The 17,836-nt window shown below is 46.6% G+C and overlaps 2 protein-coding genes across 4 annotated transcripts; both read left to right on the top strand.

Moving 5' to 3' along the window:
* Nucleotides 1-485: 485 nt before the first annotated feature.
* Txnl4a (thioredoxin like 4A) lies at nucleotides 486-16,252 on the top strand. Of its 3 annotated transcripts, none has more exons than XM_048418998.2 (4): nucleotides 486-607; nucleotides 843-1,032; nucleotides 3,858-3,926; nucleotides 12,577-12,680. In XM_048418998.2, the coding sequence occupies exons 2-3, from the start codon at nucleotides 880-882 to the stop codon at nucleotides 3,894-3,896; spliced, it is 192 nt and encodes a 63-aa protein (XP_048274955.1). In that variant the 5' UTR covers nucleotides 486-607; nucleotides 843-879; the 3' UTR covers nucleotides 3,897-3,926; nucleotides 12,577-12,680. The 3 variants fall into 3 exon arrangements, with proteins under 3 accessions (XP_048274955.1, XP_048274953.1, XP_085532503.1); XM_048418996.3 differs by lacking the exon at nucleotides 3,858-3,926 and adding an exon at nucleotides 15,903-16,252 and having other exon boundaries at nucleotides 488-607; XM_085676377.1 differs by lacking the exon at nucleotides 3,858-3,926 and adding an exon at nucleotides 15,903-16,252 and having other exon boundaries at nucleotides 598-737.
* Nucleotides 5,660-12,680, top strand: LOC125390165 (N-alpha-acetyltransferase 11-like). The gene is made up of 2 exons (XM_087895911.1): nucleotides 5,660-11,207; nucleotides 12,577-12,680. The coding sequence occupies exon 1, from the start codon at nucleotides 5,660-5,662 to the stop codon at nucleotides 6,317-6,319; it is 660 nt and encodes a 219-aa protein (XP_087752037.1). The 3' UTR covers nucleotides 6,320-11,207; nucleotides 12,577-12,680.
* Nucleotides 16,253-17,836: the final 1,584 nt, after the last annotated feature.

Here is a 17,836-nt window from a genome sequence, read left to right as displayed (position 1 = left end):
TTAGGAGGAGGACAATGGCTGAAGTCAAGATCTGACCTCTGCGGTAAGGTAGAGGACCAAAAACTTGGTCATACTCAGGAGCGTCTGATGGCGCTGGAAGAGTAGATTTTACACAAGAGCGTACAGATAAGCCTACGGAAACTATCAGGAGCATGGCTGAAGTTTGGCCAAACACTTGGCATATTTCTCAGCACAACAAAAACTAAAAAAAAGTAGAGGCAAACCACCACCCCACAACACTAGGTAGATCAGACAAGAGCATCCCTCCGCAGAGGCACCGGGCCGCCAAGAAGGCGGGAACCATACCCTCACGGACCGCTGCAACAGCGCAGCCCTCCGCGGACACTCGAGCACAGCTCCGGTGGCTGTAACCGAGCCTAAGGCTCGCTCGCATCCCCACCGCGCATGCGCGCAAGGCAAGCGTCCGAGTGGCGGTAACCACGCCTGCGGCTCGCCTGCGTCTTCGCCGCGCATGCGCACGGGCAAGCGTGCGCTTGCGCCGCAGCGATAGACAACGTCAGCGCGTACGCCCGGACGTTCCGGGGCGCGGGAGGGCGCTGGTGCTGAGAGGAGTTGCGGGCGGTCGGGCCGCGTGGGCTCTCACGAGGTTAGAGGTTGCTGGGTGTGGCCCCGTGGGACTGGGGCCGCCGGGGTATGGTCCCCGTGGAGACGGAGGTGCAGGGGTGCGGTCCCGGTGCGAGCCGAGGCCCGGTGTAGGCCCCGAGCCCCGACTGGAGGTTTGTGGGTGGCGGTGGTCTGCGGGGTTCGCAGGGCGGCGGCCCTCGACGGAGAGTCTGGGACCCGGGTGGGGTTCGCGATCTTACAGCTCTCTGCACCCGCAGGTAGCTCGCGGCTTCCGGCCGCGCAGGCCCGCTCAAGATGTCGTACATGCTCCCGCATCTGCACAATGGCTGGCAGGTAGACCAGGCCATCCTGTCGGAGGAGGACCGCGTGGTCGTCATTCGTTTCGGACACGACTGGGACCCCACTTGCATGAAGATGGACGAGGTTCTGTACAGCATCGCCGAAAAGGTAACGCATGGTGCAGTATTCGTTCTGCTGGGCCCTGCGGCGCGGTTTGGACGCGAGATGGAAGCCTGAACCCCGTGTTCCATGCAGACCCATTGACCCACAGAGAGAGAGACAGGGTTCATGAACACGTACGGGAAAGGCTTCTGCCGGAAATAGTCAGTTTCATAAACTTTGAAGAGATTTATGATTTTCCTCTAAAGTAAGTGACTCATTGTGATGATGGATTTTTTTGTGTGTGTGTGTGATGACTGGGTAGGAAAATTGTGCTGAGCTAAGTCTTCTATGTAATCGAGACGGACTTTGAATTCATTACCGTTCAGCGGCAGCCCGTTAGAGTATTGGGATTACAGGCCTGCACCACCTTGGACCCCGATTGTTTTTTTGTTTTGTCTTGTTTTGTTGTTTTTTTTTGTACAGTGGCACAAGCATTTTTTACCCTCAACACTCTTGGAATCTGAGGCAGACTGATCTGAGTTCCAGGCCAGTCAGGACGTAAGACCTAGTCTAAAAAAAAAAACAGAAAAAGGAAGGAAAGAAAGGAAAAAGAAGAGTTCCTGTGTTGTGCGTATAGTGAACAAGCTTTGCCAGGAGTGTTGGAACTTACCTAAGTACCTTAGTTTAACAGGATTGCTCCTTTCTTGGCTCTTTATTTGTTGTGTTTGTAAACCAGAACTTCTAGGTTAATGTGGTAAACTTTTTAACCTTTTTTTCTTCCTTTTGGGGAGAGGGAGAAAAAGGATTTGTTGTGTAGCCCAGCCTGATCTTGAACTTTAATTCTCAATGCCTCTCACAAGCCCTGGGACTTGGAGGCATGACCCTCCAAAGCACTTTGGTTAGGAGGTTTATTCTCTTTCTGTGAATTCCTTTAGACAATTGTAGGATAACTTACTTAGGCTTTTGAGCATAACGACAGGGCAAATGGCAAAGACGGTAAAGTAGTAATGTTTAATGATACTGTTCCATAAGTAATTTCAACATTCTTTTGTTTTCTTTCATAGTTATTTGTTTTCGTGAGACAGGGCCTCTGTAAGTAGCTCTGGAACTTGTCTACCTGCTTCTTCCTCCACCTCCCAGGGCTAGGATTGAAGGCCACCATGCCTAGCCCGAGAGTTTGTTTTCAAGAAGAGTAAACACTAATAGAAGTGATGGAACTCCTTTCCCCTCACAAATGCTAACATAAGCTGGCCTCAAGTAATTCTTATCTCCCAAGTGGCTTTTCCGTAGCATTACTTCATTTATGTGTGCTGCAAGTGAAGCTTTAGAGTCAGACAGGAGTGTGTGTGTGTGTGTGTGTGTGTGTGTGTGTGTAAGAAAGGCAATGTTATTTTGCCTTCCATTGATTGATTTCTGCTTTCGGACTTAGGAGAGAATAGTCAAGGACAGTGGCACATTCAGTTGTCACAGGTTTCTTTGGGAGTGCTTCTGAAGAGAGTCTCAGGAGCTCTGTTGGTCTGGGCTGAGGCCCAGGAAGCCTTGTTAAAGAGGGTCCTAGGGAATTCAGGAACCTTTCAGTGGAAATTGAACTCAGCAGTACTTCTCAGCCATCCCTGCCCTGCTCCTCTTGGACGCCAGGACATTGCAGACCTGAGGGTGTGGCTGGAGTGAGAGGGTAGCATTTCTGTCCCGCGCTGGCCGTCTTGCCAGTCAGGTCTGAGGTAAGAATGAGGTGGTTGGATCCCTTACATCAACAAATGCTAAAGCAGCACTAAAAGCAAGTTTCCTCTGTTGAGTCTGTTAGTCAGGGGCAGCTGCTCTTTAACTGTCCTAACCTGAAGGTGGTGGCATGAGCAACCTCGGGTGGGGTTTCCTGTCAGGGTGCCTAGGTGTCATGCTTGGCTTTCCCCAGCTAAGGAGAACTTTTCTGCCAGACGTGTACTTTTCTTTTCTCACTGTGCTGTGTCAGGTGCAGATGGCAACTGTCAGTTCTACTAGACTTGTGTTCTGTTTGGTAATGGGCTCGTTAGTCTCATTTTAAAATATTTTCTTTAGCCTTTTAAATTGCTTTTTTGTTTGTCCAAAGTCATTTTGTTTTGTTTTTCAAGACAAGGTTTCTCTGTATAACTGCTCTGACTGTTTTGGAACTCTCTCTGTAGACCAGAACTGGCCTCAGACTCAGAGAGATCCACCAGCCTCTGCGTCCTCTGCTGGGATTAAAGGCATGTGCAACTACTGCCGGGTCTTGATTACATTCTTAATAACTTCCCCACTTTTCCCTTTTTTAAAACTATGGTGCTGGCATACTAGGCAGGCGGGCTATGTCACCCAACTTTCTTTTCCATTTTGTGTGTGTGCCTGTGCACGCACATGCTCAGTGCTCCCGCACAGGCCTGCAGAGAGTAGCCCGAGGCCTTGTTAACAATAATCCTCAGTCCTTTTTTCTCATTATCCATTGAGGCGGGGTCTTTCTGAAAACTAGAGCTTGCCATTAAGGCTAGTCTTGCTAGCCAGCTTACCCCTATCTTCATCTTCGAAGACTAGAATTACAGATAGGCCGCCATGCTGTGATTTAGTATAGTTACTAAAAACGTAACTTAAAGGGAGCTGGAGAAATGACTCAGAGGTTAAGGGTACTGGCTGTTTTTCCAAAGGTCCTGATTCTCAGCAACCACATGTGTAATGAGATCTGGTACACTCTTCTGGGGCAGAATACTGTACAAAATAAAGTGTAATTTAAAATAAAATAAAAAGACTATTAAATGTTTTACTTTCATAGTATAATAGCAAAATAGAAATTCATATTTCTGGAACCTGGGGAACATAAATTTTTGAAATTAAAGATTTTAGTATAAAGAACAATATAACTATTTAAAAATCTCCCTCCGCAGAAATGGAAGATAGTGGGAGATCTTTCTCATCTTGTGTGAGTCCTGTTTGGATATCCCAGCTGTTTTAAAGTGAGTAAAAGTCCGTGGTCAGGCTGGAATTGAGTGTCCCGTGTCTCCTGGGATGTGTTGCGTTAGCCAGTGTGCTTCTCTTGCATGGCCCACCTCCTCCTCATGCTGGGCTAGTTTCAAATTAATAGTTAGGAAGGAAGGTGGTAGGGAGAAGATACCCTTATTAAGCTCTGGAGCTTACTGAGTGGGTTCTGTAAAGCTGGTACATGTGGCCAGTCCCTGTACCTATGATCTTGTCCTGTGGGGTAGGAATATACTTGGCCACAGAAGTGCTCTGGGCATCATTATTCCTTCATACTGTGACACAGAAACCATGAGACAGTTTGTGTATTGAAAAGCCCATACAAATGGCATTTGAAATATTTTTAGGGATATATTGGCATGTGTTATATTCTGAAAGAGACACATATTGTGGCTGGTGAGATGGTTCAGCAGATGGTGGCCTTGCCACACAGGAACCCACATCAGTGAAGGACAGCACCGACTCCACAAGTTGTTCTCTGACTCCACATATGTGCCATGGAGTGTCTGTACCACATACACACACACACCGTGAATACTAATGCACACATGATACAATTTTATTTTATTTATTTATTTTTAAATATTTATTTATTTATTTATTATGTATACAATATTCTGTCTGTGTGTATGTCTGCAGGCCAGAAGAGGGCGCCAGACCTCATTACAGATGGTTGTGAACCACCATGTGGTTGCTGGGAATTGAACTCAGGACCTTTGGAAGAGCAGGCAATGCTCTTAACCACTGAGCCATCTCTCCAGCCCCCATGATACAATTTTAGAGAGCTGTACAAGACCAGTTTATATTTATAGAGCTTTTAAAGAATACCATTGAGAGCTTGTCTTCTGCATGACAGTGATGATTAAGTTAGCTGATCTTTGGAAGTCAGCACTCGGCTACATGAGGAGTCTCAGACCAGCAGAGTGCACTGTGGGGCTTGTGAAGGATTTCCCTGGCTCAGTCAGATACATGCTTGTTAGGATGCACATACAAATGATGCCATAATTTTATGGAATTTTTTTAAAGTTCCATAATTTGTGATAAATACATATACTAGGCATATGCAAAGCAATATTTTTCCCTTTTATTTTTAGATTTCTTTCAAAAATTTTCTTGAAGGAAAAAAGTAATGGGCATCTATTTTAATCTCAGTTTTATATGAAACATGGGTGAAAATTTTAGTGACCTGCAGACTGATACCTGGGTGACAGTAGCAGGAGAAGCAGTGTTGCTGAGTCTGTGTTCCAGTCTACGTGGGAGCAAGGGCCAGAGGTCGAGCAGCCCCTATTTTGAGATACTTTGCACACATTGCTGTTGCAGGTAGAATCCAAGAAGGTGCGGGAGTTAGCAGGGAACTCAGGAGGTCTGGTGCTATGCTAGGGCTTTGACCTAATTGTCACACGAATATATATAGCCTCATAGGCAGAGACCCTGTCCTCACTCAAAGAATTTCAGTCCTTGACAAGACCCTGAATGTGAGCCTCTGCAAGCATGCATACAAAATTAGATTATGTAGTTACATTAAGGTCCCATACCCAGGACTCTGTTGAATCCATAGTCTTCAAAGATACATTGATAACGACAGTGCTGTGTTTCTTGAGTGTTGAAATACGCTTTGTGTCAATTCCTCGAGGCAAACGGTGCTGGTGTCGCTTGTGCTCCGTGGCATCCTCTGTGGTTCTCGAGCCTGACAGGCCTGTCTGCTGCCAATATGAACATCCGCCGTGCTCGGCCCGATGACCTGATGAACATGCAGCACTGCAACCTGCTGTGCCTGCCCGAGAACTACCAGATGAAGTACTACTTCTACCACGGCCTCTCTTGGCCCCAGCTCTCCTACATTGCTGAGGATGAGGATGGCAAGATCGTGGGCTATGTCCTGGCCAAGATGGAGGAGGACCCTGATGATGTCCCTCATGGACACATCACCTCACTGGCTGTGAAACGTTCCCACCGGCGCCTCGGCCTGGCCCAGAAGCTGATGGACCAGGCCTCACGGGCCATGATCGAGAACTTCAGCGCCAAGTATGTATCCCTGCACGTGAGGAAGAGCAACAGGGCGGCCCTGCACCTTTATTCCAACACCCTGAACTTCCAGGTTAGTGAGGTGGAGCCCAAGTACTATGCAGATGGAGAAGATGCATACGCCATGAAACGAGATCTCTCCCAGATGGCAGAGGAGCTGAGACGGCAGCTGGTGCTGAAGAAGGGCAGATACGTGGTTCTGGCTTCCAAGGAGAATCAGGGCAGCACACTTCCTGGTTCTGAAGAGGCCGGTCAGCAGAACCTGGCCGGAGATGACAGTGGCAGTGACAGCAAAGACAGCGCTGATGTCCAAGACAGCGTACAAGACTTGGATTCCACCTCCTAGAGCCCGCTCGAGCATTGTAGGTTCTTGCATTTTAGCCACAGTTTTCTTGGGAATCCTGGCTGTGCTCTGCAGTAGCTCTGGAGTCACCCACAGTGACCCACATGACTTCTCATTGTCAGCGCTTAGCAGCCGTCCACATGGCCTAATCATGAAGGCTCTCCAGGACACAGAAGCTGCTGTGCAGGAGCCAAGGAACTTTGAGGACTGCCATGGCAGCACCGTCCTTGGCTTCTCCCACGCTGCCAGCCGCTGTATTCAGTCTGCAGTTGTCCTGTACTGATTGTGTGTATGCTGTAGGGTTTTGCCTAGAATGCCAAACAGGAAGTGGCGATAGCTCAGGAAACTCCCCAGCTTTCAGCGTTTGCCATTATTTGGGTTTTCATTTTTGAGTAAGCAGGACTATCATTAGTCCTTATGCCCTCTGCCTCTGTCTGGTGGAAGTTAGCTACTCTTGCCTTCTATGGAAACTGCCCGTGCCCTGCCCTCCCTCTTTGAAGAAAACTGTTCCCTTGTGGTGGGAGGAGATAGGTGTTGGACTTCTGCACAGGCAGAATTTGTAGATCTTAAGGCAAGGACAAGCAGAAATCATATTGTAATCTCTGACCCCCCCCAAATAAAAATATTAAAAAGGGATAAACGTTTGTTGTGAGAATTCATTGATTAATCCTTAATTAGTCTGTTTGATCCCAACGCTGCCTTGGTGGAGGTGACAAATTCCACCCTTAGGGGTTTTCAGTTGCTCTCAAAGTTGTGAGACACAGGAAGGCAAAAGACACTGGATATCACCGTCATTTCTGGCTGACCTGTTATTTCCTTGTTCAGTGACTTAAGGTTTTACGTAAATCAGCTTCTATTGTGGAAAATTGTGTAAGATTGAATTAAAATTTGTGTGCTTACTTATAAAACAGGTGAGGTTTTCATTTTTGAGAGGACATGGTTCCGCTTACCAATTTCTATTTTTATTTGGGACATTAATCTAGATGTCAAAATAATCCCCACTCTGACAGGTATTCTAACCTTTCATTGGATTAGCTGTTAATACTGTGAAAGGCAGAGTCAGTCTTCACTATTGATCATTTATTTTAACTTGGTTGTAATGCATTTGAAATGTAGAGTGTCTCTGACACGGAGATGTTGACAGGCAGGCTAAGCAGTGTGGTGACGGTGACATCCCCTTTGATCCCAGTACTCTGAAGCTACAGGCAGACAGATCTTGAGTTCCAAGACAGTTGATGCGCAGAGCAAGTTCTGGGCCAGCTGGGACACACAATAAGACCTTGTCTTCAAGAGAAGAACTTGCCAGGGAACTGGAGCTTCAACTTGTGAATGTCTTAACCTTTTCTCAGGGCTCTCTAAGACCCTGTAGAACAGAGAGAAGGCTGAAGACATTCCCACCTGCCTAATCATCGTTTTCGTGCCTGACCTCAGAGCTTTGGTGCAGCTTCTTCCTGGTTTGCCTTCATCTGTGAGCGCCCAGGAGCCAGTCACAGCTTTTTATTGTTGGCTGACTCAAGTTCTCAGCGACCTCCGCACAGGTGCCTCATTTTTGGCTGGGTTTTGGTGTTTCAGATTCTGATGCGGGCCTCACACACACACAGCATTGGCTCTGTTAAGGCCTCCCACACAAACGCTGAAGCCTCAGCATTAACACCACCTGTGACCACAAGGTGACTTTCCTCAGGCCAACGTCAGGTGCACCCCAAGCCTTGGAGCCATTACCCCATGCTTATTCTCAAACAACTGGACTTGGATGCCTCATGAGCCCAGCCCTTGCAGACTGGCTGAGCAGTCTGCTTTACCTTCCAAGAGCTAGATGGTTTAGGCTGTTCTTTTGTGTCTTTGTCTTTTTCTCCCTGCCACACCCCCACCCCCATTTGGTTTTTCTAGATAGGTTTTTCTGTAGTCCTGGGTGGCCTGGAGCTCGCTCTACAGACCAGGATGACCTTGAACACACAGATCTGCTTGCCTCTGCCTCCCACCTGGCTGTGACTTTGTCTCCATGGGCAGAGCTCTCTCTACCCGAGTGACTCCCACCTGGCTCTGTCTTTATAGGCAGGGTTCTCTCTACCCAGTGACTCCCACCTTCTGCAGTTCTGCCTCTACCTTTTCAAGCGGAACAATTTCTTTCTGACACAGCTCAGGAAGTCTTGTCCTGACGCGTTCGGGACAGACCTGGGTCCAGTTTCAGCCCTGCTTTTTTCCAACGGGCTTGGTGCGACATCATCCTTTTGAGCCTTAATTTCTTTGTATGTGAAACACTGCAAGGTTGCCAAGACTGTTGAAAGTTAGAATTTATGAGTGACAAGTGCCTTGCATATAGTAGGTTTTTAGACATTCTTGAACCAATCTGCCCTGAAATGTTTGCTAGGTCCTTCTAGTAGGTGTGTTTGATGTGAAGTCTTTATCTAATGATGATGGACCAGACTAAACATGAAGACACAGGAGAAACATGTCTTCAAACAGGTTGATATTTGTTCAGGTGCTCTCCCTGGTGACGAAATGCCCCCATATTTAAATGGCTGTGTGGTTGGTATTTAACTGTATGTGTTGATCCTGAGCAAGTTGGAGAGAAAATGGAATGCAGCCTCCACTACTAATCTCATTCTGTAGCCTCAGCTTTTGTGGTGAACTATTTTATTTTTAAATAAAACCAGATTAGAGTGTGTTTACTCTGAAAGCTGGGTCCTGGTGACCTGACTAATGGTTTCAGCATAGGTATGATGTTCAGTGAGATGTGAAATACGTTCAGTAAGAATGAGATCCAGCTGAGGTGTGTATGATGTCTGAAGGCACAATGCTAACTAAGGGTTTCTGAAGCGGTTGATAGAAAAGCACACTTCCCTTGTGCACCATGGCATGACATGTACACAGCACATACCCCTTGTGGGCTGTGATGTGTAGACAGCGGAGCACACATGGGCAGTGTACTGTGTTTAAGATCTTCACCAAAGCTGAAGACAAGTGGCGTCCTTCTTAAATGTCAGTTCTGTCACTTCGTGGTAGTAGATTTAATTTCCTTACCAATATTCAAAGTGTTCCCAACAGTGGTGTGCAGTGAGTGCCTGTCACTCAACAGCGGCGTGCAGTGAGTGCCTGTCACTCAACAGCGGCGTGCAGTGAGTGCCTGTCACTGTGGTGTTCTCCAGCTGGCCTTTGTGCTGTCACCGCAGCAGCTCCCAGATGCCATGTTATTCACTTCCATTTTCTAAACCGGATTTTGGGGTGGGGTTGTTCTTTGTGGTTCTGTTAATCCAATCCAGGGCTTTGATTTTGCTAGATAAGTGCTCCACCACTGACCTACATTCTCAGCTGATAAGTTGAGGGTTTGTTTTTTGTAGGTGACTTAGTGGGGGAACACACTGGAGACAGAACCTAGGGCCTTCCACATGTAGCAAACACTCTCACTAGGTTATATGCCCATCTGGTAGCTTTTAAGAATGATAGTCATTAAAAGATGGGCACAGTGGTGCATGCCTGCCCTCTCAGAACTCAGAGGCTGAGGCAGGAAGATCACAAACAAGTTCAGGGCCTGCTTGGGCTTCCCTGAGTTCAAGTGAATTCAAGGCCAGTTAGGGAAATTTAGTGAGACCCTATTTCAAAATTAAAACTAGAAAACGCCAGAGATCATTGGCAATATGCCCAGCAGGCGTGGGGCCCTGGGCTCAGTCACCAGTGCCACAAAAGGAACAAAGCACTCACGTGCACCTAGCCGGGTGAGGTGTAATCCCTGTACCCCAGAGGCCAAAGCAGAAGGACCACACCTTCAGGGTCCCCTTGGACTACAGAGCAAATTTGAGGTCATCCTGGGCTATATAATAAGATCCTGTCTCAGACAAACCCAAAGCATACAGGATATGAAAAGTCTTGTTGTGTGTGTGCTGTGTGTTCCACAGCACGAGTGTGGCCAGAGCACAACTTGGGAAAGTTGGTTCTCTTTATCAACCCTGGTGACCAGTGGGGTGACAGATGTCGCGGCCAGATCGCCCTCACATCCGGTTCTCTTTATCATGTGTGTTGCAGGGTCCTGAGGTTGTTGGGCTTGATAAGAGCCCTTAACTGTTGAGCAATTCTAGTCTTCATCTAAGGAAAGTGGATACCAAGTCAACAATATTGACCCTTCAGGGTTGTTAAAGCAATTCAGGAAAGAACATGGAGTCAGACTTGGGTATATATACTCATGTATGACCTGGTACCAGCTAGTGTCTTCCTGTCTCTGAGGAACCTTTTAAGGTTCTTGTGAAGATAAAATGAGACAGTATGTCTAAGAATAGGTTTGTGTGTAGCAAGATGACCTAATAGCAGGTAAACCCCATAAGCCTGATGACCTGAGTTCAATCCTCAGGACATCTCCATTGTGGAAGAAGAACCTGGCTCCTAAAGTCCTCTGACCTCATGCATGCTGTGGCACGCCCCCATCCCTGCACACAGACCCGTGCTAATAAAGTGTTTTATAGAAGAATGGAAAATAGGAAAGTAGTTTGGCTTGTTGATTGGTGCCACTCTGGTAAGGGTGAGCTGTCACTGGTGTCCTTGGCTTGTATATATGTCTCCACTCCCATGTTCCCCAGTGGTCGTCATGTGAACTTGTGCCTATGAACAGAGGGCAGTGGTGGACTTAGGAGCCAGCTCCTCCCCTTGACCTTCTTCCTAGAGTCACTTCTCAATTCAGGGCACAGTTCAGCTGTGCCATCACATCTAGCTTGTGCTGATGGAGGAGGGTTATCTGTCTATTGTGTTATTTTCATTGGTCAATAAAGAGACTGCCTTGGCCCCTTGATAGGGCAGAAAATTAGGTAGGCGGAGTAAACAGAATAGAATGCTGGGAAGAGGGCAATGAGGCAAAAGCCATGGAGCCAGCCACCAGGTCAGACATGCTGAATCTTTTCCGGTAAGCCACGACCTCGTGGTGCTACAGATTATTAGAAATGGGTTAATATCAAGATATGAGAGTTAGTCAGTAACTAACTCTCTAGAGATAATGGGCCAGGCAGTGCTTAAATGAATACAATTTGTGTGTTGTTATTTCTGGGACTAAGCTAGCCATGCAGGAGCCGGGCAGGATGAAAAACAGGCCTGCCCGCAGCTCCTTTCTACATTGTGCCTTTATATAGTGCACAGAGCATTTTTAAGGAACAAATCACGCTCTGTGTCTAAGGTAGTTTTAAGATTTATCCTTAGGAAATTGTGAAATATGTACATAAATTTAAAGATAAATGGATTTATTGATACTCCTAGAATTTCAGGAAGAAAATAACCAAAGAGTACTAAAATATGGTGTAGCGGTTTGATGGGATTAGGCAGAGCTATCTTTGGTGAAGGCAAAGGTACGGCTCGGTTAGAATGCTCGCCTAGCATGCACAGACACCAGGTCCCAAGTCCAGCTTGTAATCTTAGCCCTCAGCGCTCGGGCAGGGGGGCCAGAAGTTTAAGGTCACCCTTAGCCACTTGTCACGTTGAGGTCGGCTTGTCTTATCAATAAATAGATCAATAAATAATGACTGGGCATGGTGGCGCACGCCTTTAATCCCAGCACTCGGGAGGCAGAGGCAGACAGATCTCTGTGAGTTCAAGACCAGCCTGGTCTACAGAGTGAGTTCCAGTTCAGGCCCCAAAGCTACAGAGAAACCCTGTCTCAAAAAAAGAAAAGAAAAAAAGAAAAAAGTCTTTGGAAATTTATGTGAGAATGCCTGTAATTGAAGCAGACCAAAGATACAGTATAGTCATTTTGTTAAAATGGTATAGTTTTAGAATACACCTAAGAAAAGGTGGGATAGAACTTAGCAGAAATATTCAGAGCAGTTGCCTCTGAGTGCAATTTAAGATGATTTTAGTCTCATGGTTTTTTTTTTAATTTTTTATAAACTGATAAATTTGAACTAGAAAATTCCACAAAATTATAGAAAATTTTGCTCGTGGGATAGTAACTGTTAGTGTTTGCAAGCATTGGAGCAAAAACAATTGAGTCTGAATGGTTAAATTTTATAAGGATGTTTAATTCACGTAACGATATTTGTCAGAGTATAAATGTACAAATGCGTGTGGCTCGGTAGGCGAGAGACTTGGCAATGTCAGAGCTATAAGTAGCACCAGGGCCCTGGCAGCGTCCATGGTTTTCCTCTGTCAGCTCTACGGACAAGTATTTAATAACAGGTTTGAAAAATGCCCCGTTACACAGAGTCTTGTTTTTGCTCTAATTTGCCTTTATGAAATGAAAGCCAATTTGATCTTTTATTTTAGTTTTTAAAATCTCTTTCTAGGTTAAAAATTTTGCAGTTATTTATCTTGTGGATATTACGGAAGTGCCTGACTTCAACAAGATGTATGAGTTGTACGACCCTTGTACTGTCATGTTTTTCTTCAGGTATGTTCTCTTCACGTGGTTTCTTATGGAATACTGTTGGTGGGACAGAGTCTTCTGCTGAGAAGGAGCTCAGTTGTGCAGTTTTGCCACAAGGCAGTCAATGTGAATCTTTTAAATGATTTCACAGGTTTAACATTCACTCAAGAACAAATTACATATTTGAAATACTGTGTAGAAATTGGTGTGAAGTATAATTAAATGGAAAACATTCTTGCATGCATTTCCGATGCCTTCAAATAAAATCTGTTGATGAATAATATTTTAAAGTGTAACTTCACTTGTTAAATATTATCATTGACTTTATTTATTTACTGGTCTTTGATAAAACTCAAGAAAATCTGAACTTAAGTACTTGGCTTATGCAAATCAAAATTGTTTCATCATCTCAAACACTGCTGGAAATTTGGAAAGACATCTCCATTTCACACTGGCGCTGACATGAAGTTTTCCCTGAGTAAGTTGGTATAGTCACAGACCTCCAAAAGCTGTGTCCACATTGCTAAGCAGGGTTATGTGCATCATCTTATACAGAGACTTAGCAGTGTAAGCTGACTCTCATGTATGACCTTACACTTCTGGAAATAAGCAGGACCAGCTGGTTCCCTGCCAGGGTGTCACAGGCCTGACTTGTAGGCTGCATAATTGTCTGGAGGCCCTTCTGAGTGTCTAAGGCTTCTTGCTGCTTCTTGCTTGCTTGCCACCCTGCTCTTAAATGCTCCTCCACCAGGAGGAGGCAGCATCCGATGCTGTCACAGAAAGTCCTTTTTCTTTCTCTAAAGATTTATTTATTTATTATATAGTGTTGTATTTGCATGTATGTCTTCACGCCAGAAGAGGACAGCAGATCTCATTGTAAATGGTCGTGAGTCACCATGTGGGTTGCTGGGACTTGAACTCAGGACCTCTGGAAGAGCACAGTGTTCCTAACCTCTGAGCCATTTTCCCAGCCCTGCAGCGAATCCTTTTTATACTGTCCTGACTTCCGGCTCCACCTCTCAGGGGGTGTTATGCTCACCTGTGTCATCTAGAATAATCTCCTTTTTAAAGCCAGCTGCTGAGGAGCTTGATGCACATCTGGAATGTCCTGCACAGTGTCCCATGCCAGAGTCACAGGCAAGAAGAGCTTCTGCAGTCACAGGGTCACAGGGAAGTATCGTAGGATTTTCCCTGCTACTCCTGAAGATTGTCATCCTTCCCATAAGCAAAGCAGGACTGTCCCCAGGGTTCCCAAGGACCCCTTGAGACCTCATGCCCGGAACAGCTCCCCTTTATCTGTGCGTCTGTGAAGCTGAGACCTAAGGAGGCCTCCAGCAGTCCAGGTTCAGAGGAAATGGGTGGGAACACACCCCTCCCCCCAAACACACACAACCAATAGGGCTACACAAACTTTTTAGGTAATGTGGCTTGAGAAGGGGTCTGACCAAGTCTCCTTTTGATTGGTGTTTATAACTGAACAAGTCGATCAGCCTCTTGCAGCCACAGTGGGGGCCATTCCCTTCTCTCCAGTCCTTTCTGACCTCACAGTTTGAAGGTGCAAGTTAAACAGAGGTGGTGTCCCAGCTTCAGATGCCTCCTGTAGACTGGGAAAGCCACCCACGCCTGGGAGACACCCACCTTATCTCCTGTGTCTGAGTGCTCTCCTGTGGTTATTCCAGGCCGCAGCATGAGTTCTGGTGGCCATGCCCTTGTCCTTCTGTGCCACGTGTTCAGCTGCCATTGCAGAATCCCAGCCTCTTATTATCTGCAGAGGCTGGGAATTTAGTCTTCTCATTAACAGTCCTGTGCCCACTCATCTCTTCGTTTTACTGACAGTGAGGAAGCTGGCAACTCTTCCTTGTTTGGACGTCAAGTCTGCTAGAAACACAAGCACATCACAACCAAGTTCAAGTCACTCCTAGTGTGCACCCAAATTCTTTCCTCTTCTAGAAACAAGGTCCTCCCTTCAGGTGGGGTAGTCTTACAGAGGCAGTGCTAGGCATGGAAGGAGGTTGTAGGGAACAATGTTGATGTGTAGACAGGGACGTGGCTGACACATTTGAGGTCTTTAGGACAGCTGGTGTACTCAGAACAGAAGATGAGCTTCCTCTTTGCTCTGTAACCCAGAGTGTAGGAGCAGTCGCTTCATGCACCAGTGTGCACGTGCAGTGTAGGACGGAGTAAGAGAAGCCAGGCTCCTCTTTTTACAGACCTTTGCAGAGACATCACTGAGGAAGGAGCCTGTGTGAGTCACACAGGGCTGCCAGGTATGTAAGAGACCAGTTATGTTCAGGGTACTCAGCATAGATGTACTCAGCACAAAGAGTAAGCAGGCAATGCGGGCATCCACCCCATTCCTAGGCTAATCGAGGACATTGAATGGTAACCTGGGAGCAGATATTTCACACACAGATATTTTGTCAAGCTGACCTCTTTGCTGCTCTCAGAACTAGTGGATCATGATCTGGACTATAGTTGAAACCAGATGTGTGATCCCATAGAAGTGAGAAATTAAACAAAAAAATAGATCTTTAGGAAACTTGGAAAAATTCATGCAAGTACAACAGGAGTTAACATCTTTATTCAGAAAATGCAAGTACAGGTTCCTAGGGGGCGGGGCCCAACCCTCGAACCTCTAAAGGTTTTCTGCTTCCCAGTCCCAGCAGGCAAGGGTGTGCAAGGTCACCATCCTCACTTCACAGTTACAGGGCTTTGGTAGAACTACCAAGTTCCTGTAAGCAAAACATGCAGAGGTTACATATTGCCTTTTCAGGAAAATTAGCACAACTCTTTGGAAAACTACTTATCTTTCCAAGTGATACAACTGCCTTTTGGCCTTTATAGTCTTAAGATATGAATGCACAATTGCAGGACACAGTGGTACATGCCCTCAGTACAGCACTTGGGAGGCGGAGGCAGGCGGATCTGAGTTTGAGGCCAGCCTGGTCTATATAGTGAGTTCCAGGACAGTCAGAATTATGTAGAGAAACCCTGTTCAAAAATCTAAATTGTATATAATATATAGGCGAATGCATAGGAAATGCAGCAGAGTACAGGAGGAGTGTGTGACTGCTGCATTGCATTTCTAGGGAATAATGTTTAGTGTTTGTTTTTATTTTATTTGGTTTTTGACTGATCTCGTTGCTGGTCTGTGCCCTTAAATGATATTGTAGGAGCTTAGAACAGCAGGGAGAATGGGCTTGTTTGTGGAAGTCTTGTGAGCATTGCTGCTCTTTTCTCTTTCAGAAACAAACATATCATGATTGATCTGGGCACTGGCAACAACAACAAGATCAATTGGGCCATGGAAGACAAGCAAGAAATGGTTGACATCATAGAGACTGTGTACCGTGGCGCCCGCAAAGGCCGGGGTCTGGTGGTGTCCCCCAAGGACTACTCCACAAAGTACAGATACTGAGCACTGCCCTCACAGGCTGTGCAGAGGACACTGGGGACCCCTCCATGTAGAAATACTGAGCTCTTCACAGCCTTTGGGAAGGGCCTGCAGCAGAACACGGCTGGAGGCTGGAGGATCCTTGAGATGGGGGTTGTGGGGCCTTAACTAGCTGAAGCAAATAAACGTGCAGTGGGGAAGAGTCGGTTGCTGCTGTGTGATTTACTGACTGTGAATGTCTTTACTCTTCAAATGAAACCTAGGGTCGAGTAGTTGCTAGGGCTGTTGGAACAAACTACCACAGACTGGGTAGCTTCAACAAAGACACTCCCGCTTCAAGGGTGAGCCTGAGGTCAAGGTGTTCTGGGGTCCATTTGAGGCTGTGGGCCGCTGTCCTCGCCCCTTGGCTCTGGAGGTTTCTGGAAGTCTCTGCTGGTCCTTGGATTGAGGATACTTTGTCCCAGTCTTTGCATTTTCTTGACAAGCTTTCTTATGTGTGTATATCTCAAATACCCCTAGTTAGGAGAACACCAGTCACATAGCCTGAGTCACACCCCCTTCTGTACAGCCTTGTCTTGACTAATTACATATGATAGCCACTCCAAATAAAGTCATGGTCTGAGGTACTGGGTTTAGACATCAGTATATGAATTTCGAGGTGACAAACCCACAGCAGGATCCAGTCTTAATCTTACTCCTCATGTAAAATAGCACAGTGAGCCAGGTGTGATGTGACACACTCCTGCACTCCAGCTGAGACAGGGAGACGACAGGTCAGGCCAGCCTGCAGAACTCGTCTCAAAACACACACGCAGTGACCATTGGTGGAAGCCTTCCCCTGTGAGTAGTTTTCCACTCGTCAGACTGTTTCCATATGTATCATGCTTCCTATGGAGGTAGGCCCCTCATTCCACCCCAGGGAAGGCCCCTCGTCTACATCAGTTTCCTCTTGTTTCTTCTCTTCCCTGGCAGTGTCCTGGATCTTTCCTGTCACCTCTCTGAACACATCCTCAGAAGAGAAAGGAGCTAGCCTTACTGACAAGCTCCTCCCCGACGCAGGCAGGCCTCTGTGGCCTGGCGTGGTGGCACTCACTGGGCAACTGGCAGATCGGCAGCGCCTGCTGTTGTTTGCTGTTAAAAGTCAGGAGTGAACCAAATTTCTTACCTACATTTACAAATAAATTTGCCTGTCAAATGGACTGAAATAGGGATGCAGCTTGGTGGTAGAAGCAGCACTCATAATCCCTAGCATTGCAGAAAGTAAAATTCATATGGAGATCTGCAGTTTCATCCCTAGGATGAATTTGCCCACTTAAATAGTCTAGCCGAGCATGATGGTGCACGCTTGGGAGGCAGAAGCAGGCAGATCTCATCTGGCTTAGATAGTGAGACCCTGTCAGGGAAAAAAGAAAAGCTTCGCTTTCTTCACTGCCCAGGGATGGGCCCATATGGAGGTGCTCTTGATTTCTGACGTAAAAGGAAACTCGGCGTCTGGAGCCCTTGCTTTCCTGTAGCTGGAGAGAATGTCCTCAGGTTCTTTGCAGCAGGAAAGCACTTAGGTAGTACAGCTTTACTCTCTACAGAACAGCATGACTACAGAAGGAAAAGCGGTGGTATGCACGTCATAAACGTGAGAGAGCCGGGGAAAGCATCCCTGCTGGTGCCACCAGTGTGGCCTGTGTGGAGGTTTGCTGCTGCCGTTGGCGGAGACACTTCAATTGCTGGTGTCTTCACTCCTGCCACCTTCACTGACCGATGACAGGGTGGACGTTATCAGTTTCGTGTC

Source organism: Myodes glareolus, chromosome 13, assembly GCF_982192425.1.
Source record: "Myodes glareolus chromosome 13, mMyoGla1.1, whole genome shotgun sequence".
NCBI lineage: Eukaryota > Metazoa > Chordata > Mammalia > Rodentia > Cricetidae > Myodes > Myodes glareolus.
Note: the sequence above shows the minus strand (reverse complement) of the source record. Positions and strands in the feature narration are given on the sequence as shown.